The 21,205-nt window shown below is 40.0% G+C and overlaps 1 protein-coding gene across 1 annotated transcript; it reads left to right on the top strand.

Annotated features, from left to right (window-relative positions):
- The first annotated feature begins 8,452 nt into the window (after window positions 1–8,452).
- Window positions 8,453–16,633, top strand: LOC131507461 (interleukin-8-like). The gene is made up of 4 exons (XM_058722289.1): window positions 8,453–8,640; window positions 9,303–9,432; window positions 14,189–14,272; window positions 15,647–16,633. Exons 1-4 carry the CDS (start codon window positions 8,577–8,579, stop codon window positions 15,657–15,659), a joined length of 291 nt encoding a protein of 96 aa, XP_058578272.1. The 5' UTR covers window positions 8,453–8,576; the 3' UTR covers window positions 15,660–16,633.
- The last annotated feature ends 4,572 nt before the right edge of the window (window positions 16,634–21,205 follow it).

Genomic DNA, 21,205 nt, shown 5'->3' with positions numbered 1-21,205 from the left:
GCGGGATGGGGTTTGACCCTGAGCGTGAAGCCTGCTTAAGTCTCTCTCTCTCTCTCTCTCTCTCTCTCCCTCTCCCTCTCTTTCCCCCTCTCCCCCACCCAGGTGTTCTCTATCTCAATAGAAAAATAAATAAATATATATATATATATATATATATATACATATATATATATATATATATATATATCTGCCACTGAGTTTAATGTTACTCCAATTCTTTATATCAATTTATCAAATAGTTTTAAGGTTTGGGTATATTCGTTCCCATCCTTCCTAGTGCAAATTTTATGGAACCTGATAGATTGTTTAGCCTGAGAAAGCCCTCTGGAAGTTGGTATCCAACTGCCCCAGGATGACACCAAGCACTTGATGTTTCCAAGACAAACAAGATTTGTACGTAAAGAGAGGAAAGATGCCTATGATCTGAAACCACACTCCAAACCAGGAAAGGAAGAATGTTCGTGAATGTGTGGGGTGTGCTTGTCTCTGACTCAGGACTCATTCAGGAAATCCTGAGCCCTAGGTAAAAGTCTTCAGCAGAGGCCAGAAGGCAGGGCCGGCAGCCTCCATACCTAAGATCAGATTCTGCTTTGCCCAAGTAGCTGGGTAAATAAGGATTCTAAGTAGCAAGAAACAACCTGTGTGAGCTTTTTTTTCATAAAGTTAAAAATGGGAACCTCTTTGTAACGGCAGTGTTATTAGTTATCACTGAGATAAGAAGGAAGAAAATTTGTGAATGGTACAGAAGTAAATAAGGTAAAACGTTGCATTGCGAGTAACTTGTTCTGCGAGTGTTCCGAAAAAGGAGCAAACATTAACCTGATAAATGAGCCATGTCTTGAAATACGAGTAGTACGTGATGCCAAATGTCACATGATCACAACTGAGACAATGGTTCCCTCTCTCTTTCTCTGTCTCACACACACACACACACACACACACACACACACTGTGGGATTGTAGGTGATCGTCTTCCATGCTCGGATGCTCGGTCTCAGGCTGTGGTGTTTGGCAGAAATCAGTGATTTTTCGGAACGTTGGAAGGTGCCCACAACTGTCACTAGTGTGTTTTTGTCGCTTCAAAGCACCTATGGACAGTCCTTTGCTTTTCCATATAAGAGTAAGCTTAGGAATGCTCTGCTTCATTCTAGGTCAGGCTGCTTCCAGATAGAGACCCTTTCCTCAGCGGTCGTATCACCAGTCACATTAAATACAGATAGGACAAGAGTTGATTCATACTGTACTGTAGTCAACACCTGTTAGTGATAGTGAAAATCATCCTACTCAATAACCCTCCTCCCTCTTGTCTCCCTCACACTAGTCACAAAGGTTTTCAAAGGTAAGTGTAGGTTAATTTATTTTTCTTCATATTTTGTATTTTCTTTATTATTTTGTATCATATTACAGTATTGTAATCATTTTTAGATGAATATTTTTGGGTTTGGGATGAATCATCTGCGTTTCCATTTTTTCTTATGGGGAAATTCGCTTTGATATACAAGTGCTTTGGATTACACGCATGTTTCCAGAACGAATTATGCTCGCAAACCAAAGTTTTACTGTAAATGCAAACCATTATTGAAGCTCCACAAATGCTAACATTTACTCCCTCACCCCAAGGTAAGGGACATTGGAAACTATTTATAAGAGGGACCCCGAGGGCTCAATAACACCCTCACACCTAAGACCAGTTCTTACATTCAAACACTGGCTTGAGCCTGCTGTACTGGCCACTGAGCTTTTGTCAGTATGGAACATACAACATAGAAAGGAGAAAGGAGATGTTCTGTTCATATGGTGGTTAAGGACATAGGTTTCAAAGAATTGGGTAAACTTTGGATAAATTCCAGCTCTATCACTTGTTGACTGTGCGATCTTGGGCATGTTTCTTGACTTCACTCAGCCTCATGTCCCTTGCTACAGAATGAAGGTAATAAAAGAACACACATTCTCAAGTTTTTGCAGGGATTAAGCATTATCAGTGGCTTCAGAAATCTGCCATTGGTCCTTAGGCCAATTCTATGGACATCGTTTCAGTGCCTGTCCTCAATCAAGTGGATATGTACTATACTTTTCCCACCAAATCAACCTGAGACTTTGCAAGTACAAGGCAGTCTCCCATTAAGAGTGATATGGCAGGAAATGGGACACAAGGGGTGTAAGGTGGTGGTCATGAGTTTAAGTAGGAAAAGAATACTGGGTGACACATCACAACTTTGAAAGATCATCAGCAGGAAATAACTATGGCAACATTGACTAAAGTTTCTTGAGCAATGTTACCAAAGGAGCTAAACCCAGAAAGGAGTCATTATGTTATTATGAGTCCTTCTTTGTGAATGCAATGGAGATGTCCTCTCAGGATTTCAAGAAGTAACTGGAAGGACACTGGGGAATGGTGGAAGTGGCAAACCTGAAATAGCATAATGGAGACAGTCCAGAATAACAGATGATACCGTTTCTCTTTTCTTCCTGACTACCCACACAAATAATCCTATCTTCACCATTGATGCCTCCGTTCATATTTCCTTTACTTACCAATGAGTTGCACCGTTACAATGGGCAGCATCTATACTTGGTGACAGCTTCCCAACTCAAGCCCCCTGTCCTTCTGATCCTCTTCCTGAGGGCTGTCTCCATTTGGTGTGGGGAGGAGAGCATGGCAGAGAGAGTTTGCTCAGCTCAGAGGCAGGATGGCCTGTGATTTAATGCCCTAAGAGGCCACACTCATTCAGGGGCAGGACTTAGTAGATGAAAATCTATTTTCCAGTCCTTTGGTTGGACAATTCTGGAAAATACACTATATAAATATGAAGGAGTTCCTGTCTACCTTGATACTCAACTCTATCTCCTCAAAAACATTTACATTCTTATAGCTACCTTAGCAAGGACTCTCATTTCATTGCTTTGCTAAATGATTTATTTATAAATATATTTATTATATATATAAACTTTCCACTTCTCTCCTCATTATGTTCACATTTTCTCTTAAACCCTTGAGCATATTTGTAATAGCTAGTTTAAAATCCTTGTCTATTAATTCATTTTAATTTTTATTAAAAAATTTTTTAAGTTTATCTATTTTTGAGAGAGACAGCATGAGAAGGGGAGGGGCAGAGAGAGAGGGAGAGAGAGAATCCCAAGCAGGCTCCATACTGTCAGTGCAGAGCCTGATATGGGACTCAAACTCATGAACTGTGAGATCATGACCTGAGCTGAAGCCAAGAGTTGGAAGCTTAACTGACTGAGCCACCCAGGTGCCCCAAAACCTTGTCTACTAATTCTATCATTGTGTCATTTTTATTTCTATTGACTGATCTCCACCACCTCCCTCCCATTATGGATCATGCTTTTCTTCCCGGCATGTTTAGTAATTTTTGATTGGATGCGGGAAATTTTGAATCCTATGTTGTTAAGTGTCAAGATTTTGTTTTCTTACTTTCTGATCTTGGCCTCTGCTATGACGGGCAGTTAAGTTACTAGAGAACCAGCTTGGTATTTTTGAGGCTTGTTTTTAAGCTTCATTAGGGTGGTCTACAGAGAGTTCTTTGCCCCAAGGCTTGTTTAACTGTACTGCTAAGTCATGCCCTTCCTGTGCCTCTGCCGAATGCCCTGAATGCTCACAAGCTCCCTCCACTCTAACAAGTCTGAATTCAAGTATCTCCCCACCCCATGCAGTCTAAGAAGACTTATAGATCTCAGCTCAGCTTATATTGCTCAGCTTATAGATCTCTGGCCCCTCTCTGCTTGACCCAGTGGAGTTTCATCATATGCATGTGTGACTTAGCATTGATCAGAGAGACCCAATGGAAGCTCAGTATAGATTTCCAGAGCTCTGTTTTCATGCATACAGCTCTCCTTCCTGCAACCCTACTCCATAACTTGTAGTCACCTCAGTTTCCCTTAATTCAAATCTGTGTCTCCTCAAGTCAGCAAAACCACTGTGCTCTGCTTGGGATCCCCCCCACCCCCACCCCCTGCCAAACCATGGTCCAGAATTGCTCCAGCAAAAAAGCCAGGGTGATCATGAACCTGACCTTCTTTATTTCCTTTTCTCAGGGAGCCTAGTCTTCTGTTGCTTATTTTCTAGTGTCTAAAAGCGGTTGTTCAATGTGTTCTGTTGAGTTTTCTAGTTGTTCATGGCAGGAAGTTAGGACTGTTCCCTTTTATATGGCCGGAAAGTCTTGGTGGCACAATTCTGAGGAACATTTTACAAAATTCCTCAGGGGCTCCATAGCAAGATTAGTCTCTACTTACTTAACAGTGACAGCTCATTTATTACATAGACTGTATCGGTATTTTTCTCTTCCCTACCCTACACTCCCTCATTCCCTCACTTGCTCTTTGTATGGTTCTTTCAAAGATAAACTACTGCACTCAAGGGATTGTATCAGAATCTGCTTTCAGCGAAACTTGGTCACTTGGATTCCCCAGAAGTTAGATCCCAGTGTTGACTCATGTACAATTATTTTAGTAAGGAGTATAATACCAGAGAATCAGGAGGAAGGTAAATGTGAAGTGGGCAGGGAAAAAGTCAAAACCTAGAAGTTTGGTCCATAAGGCCTTGAAATGGATGTGTGTGTGTGTGTGGGGGGGGGGGGGGGGTAGAATCTACCAACCCCACATCCAGCACCTTATCTTCTCCTGTGAAAAGGATAGTATGCCTATTGACATTTTGTCCTCAAAATTAAAATGATAAATATTTTCTCTTTTAAGTGAGAAGTAGTCGGAATTATTTCCTTAGCTCTCAGGGGTTCCCTGAAAAAAAAAAAACACGTAGTTTGAAGAGGAATAAACAAGTCACAAATTAAAACCAGGAACTGGTCTTTTAGCAGGCAGATAAGAGTTTAGCTCAAAACCTTGGAGATCACACAAAAAAATCAGTTCTCTCATTTTATAGATGGGACTGTGGAGGCTCAGAGACCCCCAAGGAATTACCAAATGTCACAGAACCGTCCTATTTCAAAATGAGTTAGGACTCAGCTTTCTGATATTTAGTATAGGACTATTTCATTAACTGGATTATTATTAAATTTATTTAGTTGTGGTTCTAGGGTTGGCTTTCTAAAATTTGTAGAATCAGTATCAGGGCACTAATTAATAACTAAGAGCCCATTCACACCACAAGTTTTTGTAGGGTATTCTAAAGGAAATATGATGATTATTATGGCCAATTTGAGGTAAAAAATGGGGTCAGCTACATTGGGTGATCTGCTGAGTTACTCTCTCAGTTATCTATCACCTCCCCAAAATGTAGTGGCTGAAAGCACCAACCATTTTATCTTGGCTCATGACCCTGTAGGTCATCAGATTGGGCTAAGTGATGCCACAGCTGGACTGGGCTCAGCTGGGTGGTTCTTCTGATGGTCTCTCCTGGGTCACTCATGTGGCTACAGTCATCTGTGGCTTGAGCGGGTCTGCCTTGCTCACTAGTATGGTGCTTGGTGCTGGCTGTTGGCTGGGCTTCGTGTCTCCAGCAGAGGAGCTCTGCCCTGTTCTTATGGTGGCAGCAGCATTTCAAGATTGCAGAAGTGGAAACATTTTTTTTCCTATTTATTTACTCAAGTGTAAATTACATAGAACGTTATATTAGTTTCAGGTATACAATATAGTGATTCAACAATTCCATACAATCCTTAGTGCTCATCACAGTAAGCGTACTCTTAATCCCCTTTATGTATTTCACCCTTTCTCCCGCCTACCTACCTTCAAGGGTTCTGGAATTTTTGCTTTGAAGTATCCACATCCCTTCTACCACATTCTATGGCCCAAAGCAGTATCAGCATGGAGCTAAGGGGTTTGGGAAGTAGGTTTCACTTCTTGAAGTGAGGAGCTCTTAAAAATTTGTGGTTATTTTTAATCTTTCATCATTATTTAACCTCTCTGGGATATTCAATTCTCTCATCTATAAGACACAAGCATCCCTTGTAAGGTGTCCAGATAATACACAGAAAGTTCATTGAGTTGTGTTGACACAAAGCAGGACTCAATTAGTGGTTGTTACTACCATTAAATTATATTGCAGCTCTGTTAGAGTAGGTAAATATTTTGAAGAAAGAAACATAAGATTACAGTTAAAAATAGGATTTTGTGTATGTGTGTGGCTTACATGTGTGTACGGGTCTCAGGCTTGTGTGAAAATTCAACTAATAAAGTAGATTGTCTGTGAAATTTAAGAAGCCGACAATCTGAGCATTTCAAACAATCTAGATCCAACTGTACTTTAATTTTGCTCCAGATCTGGCATGGATTTTGGCAGGTCTGGGACAAGAGACCCATATTTGATAAGGAAGATCTCCAGATCTTTTATCACTATGTCTTTAGCAAACTCCTTAACAACCATGATGTCCAAAGCCTGTTTTTGAAGTTTTGGAAAACTAAATTATTTTGAATCTTTCAATAGTTGATTATCTTATCTTTGCATACGTCCTTGTTATCATCATAATATCTAGACATGTGGATAACACAGCATTTCACTTGGTACAGGTGGAAAATAAGACTCAAAGAAATCAAGATTGTGTCTGAATAGTGTTTCTATAAAGGCCAATATCTGATCAGTCACTTGAATGTTGTCAAGATACTAAAACTTACCTAATTTTGAGATTGGAATAACTTATTACTCTTCCTTAGTATGTGAAGACCGTTGTCTTAGTTTGTCCAGGCTGTTGTAAGAAAAGACAATGGGCTTGTGGCTTATACACGACAGGAATTTATTTCTCACGCTTCTGGAAGCTGGAAGTCTGAGATCAAGGTACCAACATGGTTGAGCAACGGCTCCCTTGGATCTTAGACTGGTCTTGTCTCACATGGCAGAAGGCGCAGGGGAGTTCTGGGGTCTCTTTTACAAGGCCACTAATTTCACGCACGAGGTTTCCATCCTCATAACCTAATAACTGCACCTTCTAACACCATCACCTTGGGGCTTAGGATTCAAAAGTGTAAATTTGGAGGAGACACAAATATTCAGACCACAGCAACCCTTTGTGAATCTGTGCCTTTGTATGCGTTTCTCTGTCTGGAACGTTCTGTCAGCCTTTCGTTTTGATGCACTTCCTTTCACCTTCAGCAACTCCAATGTTACTTCCCAGGTGAAGTCTTCTCTCCCCGCTCTCGCCTCTAAGTCCTCCCTCCTCTGCCTGCCGAGGGCCCCAGGTATACATCTCGGTTAACAGGGATCACCTTCTAGTTTAGTCTATTTACATGTCTGTCTCCAAACAGGCTCTGAATTCCTCAAGAGCTGACACTCCATTTTTATTCTTTGACTATTCAATGTCCCGCAAAGGCTTTGGCAGGTGACACACGTTCACTGATGATTGTCAACAGAAAACACCTTATTATTATTACTGAGGCTAGGTTTACCTTCAGGCCACATTGGCCCTTCAGTAATCACTGATTCTTCAGCTAAATGCTGTTGTGGGTTGAATTATGGCCCCTCATGGCCACTCCCCAGACCCATAGGTTAAAGTCCTAACCCACAGTACCTCATTGAGAGGCCAGGTCTTTCCAAATTAGAGTGAGGTCAGGAGGGTGGCCCCAATCCAATATGTCTGGTGTCTCTATACAAAGGGGAAATCCAGAGGCAGACAATCACACAGGGAGAGCACCGTGTGAAAATGAAGACAACCACTTCTAAGCCGAGGAGAGAGGCTTGGCACAGCTCCTTCCATCTGAGCCCTCAGAAAGAACCGACTTTGTGTGCACTATGATTTGGGGCTTCTGGCCTCCAGAACTCCAAGACAAAAAACGGGTTCTTGTTTAAGCCACCCAGTCTGTGGTTCTTGGTCATGACGGAGTGAGGAGAATAATGCCAATGCTTGGATATTTGATTTGTTCATTCAGGCAAACAAAAACAAAAACAAAAAAAATCCGACAACGTGGCCAGTGTGGAATAACAATGAAGGTCACTTATAAAATTACTTAAGGAAAAAAATGGGAGCTCCTAGTTCACTGTTACTTATTTCAGCTTCAAGCCCATTAAAACTGCTGCTTTCATACCACAAGTAAACTGTGGTTTGCTATTTTTGACAGGACAAGAGTTATTATAGCCTGAACTTCAGTTTCTTTATAGGTTACTTATGCTATAAGTGCGCCTGGAGCTTGGCAGATTCTATTATCACCTTGAGTGGGATTATGCCAAATAGGCCTAAAAGCTAAAAGCAAATACCACACTGGGGAAAAGCATCTTAATTACTTACTTTGTACAAACATGACCTTTAAAAAGTACATAGACATTCTTACTCCATTGTGTAAGCCACTGTTAACTGACTGGCATGGAACTCTTCACAATTATGCAGTTTCCCTCCCTAGGAAATAACAGGTTCATTTGTCCTTTCAATGAATTCATATCCTGCCCCCAAACGTCAACCCCCCTTTCCCTTACGACAACAAAGCTCGAAAAGCAAACCCAGTTTCCTTATTGGCTTGTGGCAAACACACTACTTAATAAACTGCTCCTTTCATCCTTCAATGAAGAGGGAGTGCATGAACAACAAAAAATTCCCAGGGCTACAGAAAGCACATAAAAGAGGGCTGCGGTGTTGATTCCACCATTCAGACTAGGATCAAGATCAACCACTGACATGGCTGCTGAGAGCTCACAAAGAAGATTCCTCCTGCTGGCTGTCTTTGCACTGAGCATCTTTGGTAAAGCAGCTACAGCTTTTGTATTTTCCTTCTAGGCATTGCAACAATTTAGAAAAGATTCGAGAGCTGATGAGATTGTATTTAGCATTGAGCAAAATATAGCAACTGTAAAATTGAAACCTTGGCAGAACATGTATTTAGATTGTGGGGTGTCAAAGAATTTCTTGTTGGATTAATTTTAAAAATATGTTTAGCTTCCTGGATTTATTGAACTGGAAGGATCTGTGCTTGTCTTACTCAGGATAACAGCAGGAGCATTACTGCAAATAAGTTTAGGGGTATTTATTGCAATGATAGTGGACAGATAGAAAGTGCCTCTTTCAACTGATAGAATTCACATAAAAGTTTTATGTCGAAAACTTTTCATAGAAGGAAATCAAGTTGATTGTATCTGTAAATAAGTTATTTTATTGACCACGCATACTTTTAAGCAATGAATTATTGGTCTAGTGCGCAGTATCCATTCCTCAAACATCATAGATGCTTAATAAATGTTTGTTGATCATACAAATAGCAGGTGATTAGATTTGCATGCTTGTCTCTCTAAATTAGCCTACCGGTACTTATTTTGGGAACTGGGTGTCCTGCTGCATGGATAAAGGAAAAAACATAACCGCTATCTTTGTTCTTACTCGGGGTTTTGCCATTCTTTTCTTACACAGCCAATCTCTGTGAGGGGCAAGAGTTGCAATGTCAGTGTATTCAGACACATTCTGATTTTATTTCTCCGAAATTCATTAAACATGTCCAGTTGATACCCGAAGGTGTTCACTGCAGCAGGAAAGAAATCATGTAAGTAGTAAAGGTGCGGGGGAGAATGGTAGCCTCTAGGATTGGGCTTTAAAACGCGGACATTCGCATTAAAAAAAAATACGGTACGTTGGGAGTACCAGAGACCAGGGCCCTGAGCATGATTCATGTACAGTGTGGGAAGATAAGTGTCCAGTGGTGATGCTCTCGAAAAATGTCATGTACCCTCTCCAAAAAAGTAAAATGCTCTCAAATGGGAACATGATTAGTGTGTGAACTCTTTTGAGGGGCCTTTGAAGTCAAAGAACATGTGCAAGAAGCAAAGTTACATGGTCCTCAGTAAGAATACATGGGTGATTCTTGATTTTCTAGAGATCTCTCTATTATACACTTGGGCAACACAGTGAGTCCGTATGGCTTAGTGGCTCTCAAAGCCGGTGTGACAATCTTTCTGAAGCATCAGAAATAAGCTCAACAAATATAGAGCTTAGAGGCTGGGGAGAACACTTCTGCATTTTACTGAAACTTTTTTAAAATTTTGAACTATATCATACATAGTGTTTTGGTTCACTCCTAAGTAATAAATTATCACAACTCAGTGGCATAGAATAAACCCATTTATTATCTCAAAGTTCTGTAAGTCAGTAGGCCAATGGCTTGACCAGTTTCTTTGCTTAGGGTTTCATAAAGCTTAAATTAAGATGTCAGCTGGGCTGAAGTCTTGTCTGGAGGATCTGGGAGGAATCCACTTCCAAGATGATCTGTGTTGTTGGCTGAAATCAGTTCTCTGCAGTTGTAGGATTGAGGTATCCATATTCTTTCTGGCCATTGGCTCATGGTCACTCGAAGCTCTTAGAAGCTACTCTCAGTTTCTTCCACATAGCTTCTTCCATAGCCATGACTAAGAATCTATCCCACACTGATCTGATCTCATGCTTCAAATATCTCTCTTCAGCTACTAACCAGAGATAACTCTGCTTTTAGGGCCCACGTGGTTACATGTGAATTATCTCTCTTTGGATTAATTTAGTCAACTCATCAGTAACCTTAATTGCATCTGCCAAATCCCTTTGCCATGTAACATGACATAATCATGGATGTAATATCTCATTGTCTTCCTGGAGACGAGGGAGGAAAGCTTGGTGAGTCTTAGGATTCTGTCTAACATGCATACAAAAGAGTATATAAATATATATACATGCAGTTTAAAGATCAGTAATAAAACAAAATCTGTTCACTTGCCACCCAGGCCAAAATCTAGAATATAATTCGTATATCAGAAGCCTGAACACGCAAAACACCTATTTGGTGTTTGGGTTGAATTGTGTCCTCTCTAAATTTGTATTTTGAAGTCTTACCAACCAAAAGCTCAGAGTGTGACTGTATTTGGAGATAAGATCATTAAAGAGGTAACTAAGGTTAAGTGAGGTCATAAGGCTGGGCCCTAATCCAACATGACTAGTGTCCTTATAAGAGGAATAGACACTAGAAATGCACACACACACACACACACACACACAAAGAAAAGGACTGTGAGGACACAGCAAGAAAATGGCCATCTGCAAACTAAGGTGAGAGGCCTCAAAAGAAACTAAACCTGCCAATACCTTGATCTTGAACTTAAAGCCCCCATACTGTGAGATACTAAGTTTCTGTTGTTCAGGCCACCCTGTCTGTGGTATATTGTTGCAGTCCTAGCAAACTAATACACCTTCGGAATCATATACCCATCCCAAGCTAAGAAATAACTACTATTTGAGCTGCTGTTTCTTGCTTTTTAAAAATCATTATACCATCTATGTATGAAATCTAAAACAATTACAGTTTTGCCTGTGTTGTGGATTGAATGTGCGTGGATTGAATATGGATTGAATGAATGCACCCCCGAATTCATATGTTGAAATCCTAAGCCACAGCGTTACAGTTATTAGGAGGAGGAAACATTGGGAGGTGATTGGGTCATGAGGGTGGGGCCCTCATCACTCAACAAAGGGATTAGTGCCCTTAAAAAAGAGACCACAGAGAGCTCCCTAACCTTCTGACATGTGAGGACAGAGTAAGAATGTGGCCTTCTATGAACTAGGAAGCATGTTCTCACCAGACACCAAATCCATGGCACTTTGACCAAGAACTTCCCAACCTCCAGAACTGTGAGAAATGGTATTTGTTAAGCCACCCAGTCTGTGGTGTTTTTTATATATATATAGCAGCCAAAATGGACTAAGACAGCTTGCTTTTGAACTTCAGGACATCATGCTGTATATACCCTTTGACTTAATTCTATTATTCAACATTTTATTCTGCAATACATGCATTCTGATATGTTTAGCTGTCCTTTATTCAGTTTAAATGACACTTAGTATCCCGTTGTAGGAATACTAACTCAACAAATACCAAATTTGCTTATCCAGTCCACTGTTGGTGCACATTTGGGTTCTACCCACGTTTTTGCGATTATCAACATCCTCCATATATGCTTCAGGTATATGAGCGTTTCTCATATTACTTGCTGGGTTTCATTTAAGGTTTGCACATCTTTGACCTTATTAGGTTATGCCACACTGTATTACAAAGTAACAGTACCAATGAACACTCCTTCCTACATAAAACCATTTGTTGTTTCACATTTGGCCAATATCTGGTGTTGTTAACCTGATGGGTATGTAACGGTATCTTTTATTGCTCGTTTAACTTGCATTTCTCTGTTATTAATGACATTGAGTATTTTTTCCATGTGTTCATAAGCATGTATGTTCCCTTTTATGGGAAATTTCTGTTCATTTCTTTGCTTCTTTTCCCACTAGGATACTATCATTTCCCTATTGGTTCACAGGTATTTTTTGCATATTCTGGGTATTAATCGCTTGTTAGATTTATGGATAGCAAAACTCATTTTCCAATTTGCGGCTTGAATTTTCCTTCTTTCTATGGTGACCTTTCAATTAATGTAAATTTGTATTTTTTACATACTGAGTTAAACAATATGCTTTTTTTTTTTTTTTTTCCTGGTTGGCACATTTAGTGTCTTGTTTCAAAAAAACTTTCCTTCACAGACTCCACAGAAATATTCTGCTATATTGTCCTCTAAAACTTTTACAATTTTTTTTCCATTGTGTTTAAGACTTTAACCCACCTGGAACTGATTTTAGTATGTGATGTGAGAGATTTGTTCAATTTTATTTTATTTTTCCGAATAGTTCATCAATTATTCCAGCACTACTTATTAAAATATCACCATTTCCCCCACGGATACGCAGTGCTAATTCTACCATAAATTGAGTTCCCCTCAATCCTGAACCCTCTCTTCTGTCCCATTAATCGGTTTGTCTTTACTTGTGCACTATCTTTAGCATTTTATAGTAATTCTGAACATCAAGAAAGGAAAATTCTTCCATTGTCTTCAGAGCACATTTTCTTGGATTTTTGCTCTTCCATATAAATATTAAAATCAGCTTGCAAATTTGCACTAATTGCATCATAATTTTGAGTTTCTTTGACATTATAGATTAATTTGTGAATTATTGACGTCCTCATGATTCTGAGTTATTTCAAGAACATAGAATCCCACTTTATCAAGGGCTTCTTTTAATGTCTTGAACCAAAGTTTTATGATTTTCTCCATAAAGGTCTCCATTTCTTTTGTATTATTAAAAAAACCCCACATTTCTAGTCATTTTATATTTTTTGATGCTATTGTAAAGAATAACTTTATAAAATTTTGTTCTAGTTGTTATTAGCATTTAGACCAAATTTTGTATTGATTTTGTAACCACCAACTCTTTACTTGAGTAGTTTATCTGGCAATAATGGCAGTTTACTTTCCTCCTTCGGAACTTTATGCCTTTCATCTTTCTAGCTTTGTGGAAATGACTGTGGTGATAGCATGTATCCTTATCTTCTTTCTGCTTTCAAATGAAATACTTTCGAGGTTTTACCACTATGTATGACGCTTTGTGGCTATCTGTGTATTGGTAATTTGCTAAGGGGTTATTATTACATTATTATCATTATCGTTTTTATTATGATCTGGTCCTCCATTCATGCAATGAACTTCAAAGAGGTAGAGATTTGTGGTTCTGCGAAGTAGAGTTTAAGACTATAGAAGCAGGGTGTCCTAGCGGCTCAGGTGGTTAGGCATCCGCTCCCGATTTTGGCTGAAGTCATGATCTCATAGTTTCGTGAGTTTGGCCCTGCATCAGGCTCTGCGCTGACAGTGCAGAGCCTGCTTGGGATTCTCTCTTTCTCCCTCTCTCCCTCTCCTACTCAGCTGTCTCTCTCTCAAAATAAATAAGTAAACTTAAAAAAAAAAAAAAAAAACTATAGAAGCAACTTAAACTTCAGAATTAATTTAAATAAGCAATTTATGTTCTCCTCTCCCCCAGTAATAAATGAGACTTTAATGAGGTCCCAAAAGCTAACACAATTAGCCCAGGTATAATGATAAAGAATATAGAGTAAGTGGTTGATAACTGGAATCCCGGAAGATATTACCCTTGTGTAGATTTTCCAGTCTAACAATTGTGTAGCATAAGTCTACTAAATGTTTGCTGCATACTTGATATCTCAAAAACTTTAAGAAAAAATTTTATCTTTAATTGATTTTTAAAATTTCATTGTGTATACTGGTATGACTGAAAGTCATATTCCAATAATAGTATTAATGTAGTTTGAGAAATCCATATGTCCATTTTAAGTATAAAATTTCATGTTGATATCATTTTAATCAATACATTTAAAACATTATTCAATTATGTACAATTATTACTTAACCAAAGTGCTCTTTTTTTTTTTTTTCCAGAGTCACATTGGAAGATGGGAAATTAATTTGTTTGGATCCTAACGCTGAATGGGTGATGATTCTTATCAAAAAGATTATCAACAGGTATAATTAACACCAAGGATTCTCATATTCGAAGGATTCTCATATTCGAACTCCCTTTCTTTTAATTAAAGATATCTATGAATATATACAGACTCTGCCATAGATTAGAATAAAATTACAGTAAGATTGGAATGAGTCTATACCGGAGAATCCAAAAGTGTGGTCCCAAGACCAGCAGAATTATCATCACCTGGCAGCTTGTTAGAAATTCACATTCTTAGGCCTCAGCTTAGACATCCTGAAATCAGAAACTGGGTGTCGGGCCCAAACACCTGTGTTTTAGTAAGCCCTCCAGGAGATTCTGATGCATGACCAAGTTTGAGAACCATTGGTTCTTACCTTCTATTTAACATGATATCCAAGTTGACCTGTGTTATAAGTATCCCCATTAAATATAAAAATGATCTAATATTGCTAGAAACTATCTTATGCAGATAAGGTAGGCAGGCAATAGACACATTTGGTGAAAGAAGTTTTAAGGAAAAAAAAATCCCTTTAGAAAAAAAAAAATTTACTTCCAGCACAACATTTCTAGAATCTAGACTTCACATGGAATTTGCAAATTGGTGAATGGAGAAGATACATTAAGGACAGGCAGGTGATAATGGGAGTGTATTTGGATTAACTTGTGGGAAAAAAAGTCATGGTAGGATTTCTAAGCCAACGCAGTGCATAAGACAGAGATTATGACTCATATTAGAAAAACTAAATTTTGTGGGTTTTTAAATTAAAAAATGAAAAGGGAGTGCCTGGGCGCCTCAGTCAGTTGAGTGTCCCACTCCTGATTTCGACTCGGGTCATGATCCCAGGGTTATGGGATCACCAACCACCCCACCCCCCCCCACTGCCGCCCCGACCCCGCCATCAGGCTCCTCACTGAGCTTGGAGCCTGCTTAAGATTCTCTCACTCCCTCTCCTTTTGCCCCTTTCCCCCACTGACACTCTCTATCTCTAAAATAAAAACAGTTAATTAATTAATTAATTTAAAAAAGGAAAATGAATTAAGGGTATGTGGAACTATGATTCACCAGGGGATCACCTTGGCAGTTGAGTAGTATAATGTGGTGGGAAGAGCTCAGGTTTGTGACTCATAGAGCTATGGGTTAGTGTTCCAGATCCACAACTATTAATTTATGTCATTTTGGATAACTCACTTAACATCGAGATTTACATGATTTCATTTGTTCTTACTTTGCTCTATCATGGGATAATACATGTAAAGTGCTTAATTATGGCTGCTATCTGTTTTTAGCTTACAAATACATGAGATTTTTTCTTTATTCTTCTGGGTTTTTTCTTATTTTCTTACAAGGGGCCACACATGGGAAATCCTGTGTATCTGTATAATCACCTGTTACTCTGTTTGTATTGTAGTGCCCCTAACTGATGGTCACACAAGGAACATCACATCCTGTGGATATCAGAAGCCCTTGGTATCATCGTGAGCTTGGACATCTGCCAGAGGTTTCTTTCAGAGTAGCATCAAGTTATGCTAATTTCTGACTAAAATGAGCTGCCTTCTTTACTTATTCTGACAACCTAAACATTATTTTCAGGCAGGTGGTTGGCTACTTGTGAGGGAATAATGGAAGGGAGGGTTATGAAATTTCCATTATGTTGTAAGAATACTCTCTAAACTCATACAGTAGGTTAGAGGTTTCCTAGTTAGGCTCACTACATCTTAGTACAGTCCTCCTTTTCCATGCTGTGCCCTACCAGTTAACTTCCTAAGGCACTCTGGCATTTGATCACTGCTTTTCACTTGACCCTATCCTTTGATATTATTCTCAATGACATCAACATTTTTTTGATTAACTTATCAACACTCTGGCCTTTGGATTGCTTGAACTTTTAAGTTCCAAAGGCTTTAACTTGCTCCCCATTTTAGTCATCCACAACCTTGGATCTCAGTATAAATAAGGTTGTTTATCTACAGCCGTCAAAACTGCAATGCTCCTTTTACAGGAATTTTTCATTCATTATAAGATCTATGCATTTAATAAGAAGAAAATGGGGTTCATACAGTTGTATGATAGACTGGTCTTAAATTTTAAGAATTTACTCTTAAATAAAGCAAACCTGATAGATAACCTCAGCCAAGAGTAGAGGCAACCCACCCTAGGAAACTGTAAAGTCATCAGGTTGGAAGAGGAAGGGAAGGAAATTTAAGACCATTGAGACCCAAGGAAGATCATGAGGATGATGCCTCGGAAAGATGAAATAGGAAATGCAGAACTAAGGCTGTGTTTTAACCATTTAACTTCTTTTAGGTAGAATTTCTGGATATGCAACACCATATTGAGAGAATATATATGTATATAATTTTTTTTATCGTTCTGAAAATAAAAATGTTTTAACAGATGAGTGATGTTCTCAGTTGGGGCTGCTAACAAATTACCCTAGACTGGGTGGCTTGAACAACAACTTATTTCTCATAGTTCTGGGAGCCAGGAGTCCAAGATCAGGGTGCCAGAAAGGCCAAGTACTTGAAAAGGTCCTCTTCTTGATTTACAAATAGCTATTTCCTTGCTGTGTCTTCACATGGAGGAAGAAGAGAGCTAGCTCTCTGACCATTTTTTTTAAATAAGGGCACTAATACCATACATGAGGGTTCTACTCTCATGACCCAGTTACTTTCCAAAGGCCGCACCTCCAAGCACGATCACATTGAGGTTAAGATTTCCACATATGAACTTTGGAGGGACACAAACATTCAGTCCATAGCGGAAATGAATTCGGTCCCTAGACACTGGAGTCCTCAGGACTTCCTCTTGTCATCTGTTATGTTTTTGCCTCTCTCTGCTGGCCTGGGGTTTCTCTTTTTTCTCTGATTTTTGGGTCTCTATGACAAGTCATCCACAAAAAAATAACTTGCTTTCCCTAAGATTCAATGTCTGATTCCTGAAAGAGAAGATCTCATTGGCTATATCAAGCCAGGTGTCCACAGAGGTCCAATAAACTGTGGCAAGGGATAGTGGTCGCATGGTACAAACATGGAATCTGGGACTCACCACTGTAGAATGAAGAAATGGTTCTCAGGGAAGCGAGAGTTTTTATGAATTGAATCCTTCGAAGGATTCGATCACTCCATGTGTGTCTTCATGCGTGAAAGGGAAACACAAAGACAAATGAGAAAATGCATTTCCTCAGGAGAGACTCTTGTGCCTTCAAGAGGTGATATGCATGCATTGGAAGAGCCCTGGGCAAAAGGTCGAAGGTCTGCAATTCTGAACAAGTATCTTCACTTCTCTACACTCCATTGTAAATGTGAAAACGTGGCAAACAAAACAAAATCAAATCCTTTTCGTTCCTGCCAGGATTGTTAAGAGGAGATGCTAAAATAAAATTGCTTTGAAAATAAGTGTGAAAAATCATGAAGTATTGTATATCAACAATTAGCCCTCAAGTCGGGCTTGCTGCAGGAACTATCTCAGGACCACAAGCACAAGACTGAATATTTTAGAATATCAAATTCCAAATTTCAAGAGAAAGGGATCCAATCGGCACAGTTTATGTCATGTATCCACTCAGGGTCTAGCACCCTAGAAGAGAAGAGTGTAAACACACCGCGGAGACATGGTCAGGAGCCACCCCAGGATGAGGCAGGCCATTTCCGGAGTAGCTGGTAGACAGCTCCGTGGGCTTAAGCAATAGATTAGATTCAGCTAGAGAGACCATTGTTTTACGTGAATCTAAGATGCGCTAGAGAGATGCAAATACAGAATGTACAAAAAGAAGATTGAGACTTCAAGAATGGTATTGAGGGGCGCCTGGGTGGCGCAGTCGGTTAAGCGTCCGACTTCAGCCAGGTCACGATCTCGCGGTCCGTGAGTTCGAGCCCCGCATCGGGCTCTGGGCCGATGGCTCGGAGCCTGGAGCCTGTTTCCGATTCTGTGTCTCCCTCTCTCTCTGCCCCTCCCCCGTTCATGCTCTGTCTCTCTCTGTCCCAAAAATAAATAAAAAAACGTTGAAAAAAAAGAATGGTATTGAGAATATCTAAATTACTTCTGAAACGAATTCCAGGCAATGAGGGGAGGAGAATGGATGAAAAGTAATATTTGAAACAATAATGACTAAAAATTTTGCAGACAGATGAAATTGTCACTAATGACTAAGAATTTTGTAGACAGATGAAATTTTCATATTTAGAAGCCCAACAAATTCTAAGCATCATAGAAACATAAAATTCATACCTCACTACATTGTAATAAACCTTCCAGATCCAAAATACAGAGAAAAGACCTTAGAATGAATAAGCATGACCTATACCGTGTGGCAAGTGTTTCCAGAAGGAGGGCTCAAGGAAAGGTCACACCTGCGGTACGTCTTTGGAATACGTATGTGGTTTTTTAAAAACGGAATTGCTGTGGGAGCGCCTGGGTGGCTCAGCCCACTCTTAGTTTCGACTCAGGTTTCTCACAGTTTCTCACAGTTTTCGTGGGTTTGAGCCCCCCTCTTTCTCCCTTACTCTCTGCCCCTCCTCCACTCGCCCTGTCTATACGTCTCCCTCAAAATAAATAAAATAAACTTAAAAAATAAACTAAAATGGAATTGCTGTGGATGAAATAGTTGTAAAAGAATATCAAATTGCTGTGGCCTTTTATGCACATTTATGAAGAATCAAGGTCACCAAATTTGGCTTGTGTTAATTATGCCTAAAGGATACAGTGAACTCCTAAGAAGAAGCCACGGTTAGTGATTCATTTATGTGACTAATTTTACTAGAAATCTTTTACTTCCTTATGTTGGTGGTTTGACACCGTCTCACACATGTTACATTTTTTCACTATGATTTTCTTAGGTTCAACGAATTTTTCAAAATGTAACCTGCTTGGATGTATTGAGAAAAGTGTACCTTCATTACTGCCGCCCCCCCCCCACCACCCTGCCCCACCCCTCTTCATGTGTTCTTCTGGGGAAGTGGTAAAAATCGGTAGTTAAAACAGGACTTGAGGCAGATAGATCCTATTAGTTCTGCCATTACAGATTAAGTGATTTCAGGCAAGTAACATTTCAGAATTTCAGTGTCTTCTTCTACAAAATGTCAACACTAGTATGTATTTTAGAAAGCAAATGAGGGGCGCCTGGGTGGCGCAGTCGGTTAAGCGTCCGACTTCAGCCAGGTCACAATCTCGCGGTCCGTGAGTTCGAGCCCCGCGTCAGGCTCTGGGCTGATGGCTCGGAGTCTGGAGCCTGTTTCCGATTCTGTGTCTCCCTCTCTCTCTGCCCCTCCCCCGTTCATGCTCTGTCTCTCTCTGTCCCAAAAAAAAAAAAAAAAAAAAAAAAGAAAGCAAATGAAAAGAACTAAAGAGGTGAATGCCTTTCATCTCTTTCTGCTCTAAGGACCACATCACACTGCTCGTACTTGTTGTGAAGCTAGTCTCCGTTTCTTGGCTTAAAGCTCATATTCACACTGTTGTCTCCGCTTAAATTGGTTCCCCTTGCCCTGCCTCCTTCCCCTGAACCTGACCTAACATACAAAGGAACTAAGATTTGAGGGATGATCTTAGTTTGTATATCACCTCCTCCAGGGCGCCTTTCCGTCCCCCTCAGGTCTGGGTTATTTGCTCCTCAATTACGTAAACCGTCAAAATAACAATTGCTTCACATTTGAACTTATTTCCCAGAGGAAGTTTTAAAATCAACATGACCAACTGACTTGCCAGATATTATAAAACCAGATCGTGGCAGAGCCGAGGCGTGAAGCCAGGAATCCTGATTTTTATCCTCCATTACTCCATTATCTCCATTTCTTCCGCTTTAGTTAACAGAACCGGCTCCACCCTGGTTACACCCAGACTGTGGGATGCTGAGACATAAAATCTCCAGAAAGAGACCCTCTGTGTGTTTCTGGGTGAGGTGCATTTCTTCCTCATGACACGGCAGTTCATCAGGCTGTTTAAGACATCCTGACTGCTACTCCTTGCCAGCAATAGCAGTCTTCCCCCACTAGGTCGTCACATGCTATACTCTTGATCTGGACTGCTGCCTGTCTTCTGTATTTTCTTCTTGGTGCCAATAAAAATATGCTATCATTTTAATTTAGCCGAACCTCCTTCCAGAACCCGTCATCCCCACAGGGATTCTTCTCCTCTCTTGAGATTCAGTTCTTGTCACTGCTGAAAAGAATTGTCCCCTTACCTTGCGTCCTCATCCTGCCCTGAAACACACAATCACCCATGACGATGCCCTACCCCATGGGCCAGAGAGCTCAAGGTGAAGGAGATGCGTTTGTTATTTTCCCCAGACCCACTGTTCCTCTGGTTTTCTATTTTACCACATACAGTTCATCCAGCTGCCTAAGCGAGGGATTTAGGGGTCATCATAGACTGACCTTGTCCTGCCCCACATCCAGCCAGGCTCTAGGGGCTGCCTCTTCTCCACTCTTTCCCACACTCATCCAGCCTTCCTTTCTCTTCTCTCTGCCGCTATCTTAATTCTGGCCTTCTCAAACGTTCAACCATTTCCCTGAAATACCTCCAAACTAGTATCCATGACTCCAGTCTGCTCCTATTCCAATCCATCTTATTCACTGCAAAGTGATTGTTCTAAAACACAGGTATCAGTAGATGAGATGAATCTCTCATCTATAAGGCAGGCCGATAATTAAGAATGACCAGTAATCAGATCCTTTGTGAAAATTATCCATTATTAACATTTGCTTCGGAACACATTGGATGGACCCAGGTCTGACCCATTTTTCCTGGTGTCATTCAAATTTTGATACCCCTGAGGCCATCTGGTCAAAAAAGGGACCCATATTCCTACTGTCACTTAATTTTATTTAATTTGCTCTTTCTGGGCTCAAACTTACATCAGCAAATAGATACATGTGTCATATTTATTGAAAGAAAATGTGTACATGGTAAATATTTTAAGAGTTTAAGGGGGGGCACCTGGGTAGGTCAGTTAGTTAAGTGTCTGACTCTTGGT

This window comes from Neofelis nebulosa, chromosome 3, assembly GCF_028018385.1.
Source record: "Neofelis nebulosa isolate mNeoNeb1 chromosome 3, mNeoNeb1.pri, whole genome shotgun sequence".
NCBI lineage: Eukaryota > Metazoa > Chordata > Mammalia > Carnivora > Felidae > Neofelis > Neofelis nebulosa.
This window is presented reverse-complemented; position numbering and strand designations above follow the sequence as displayed.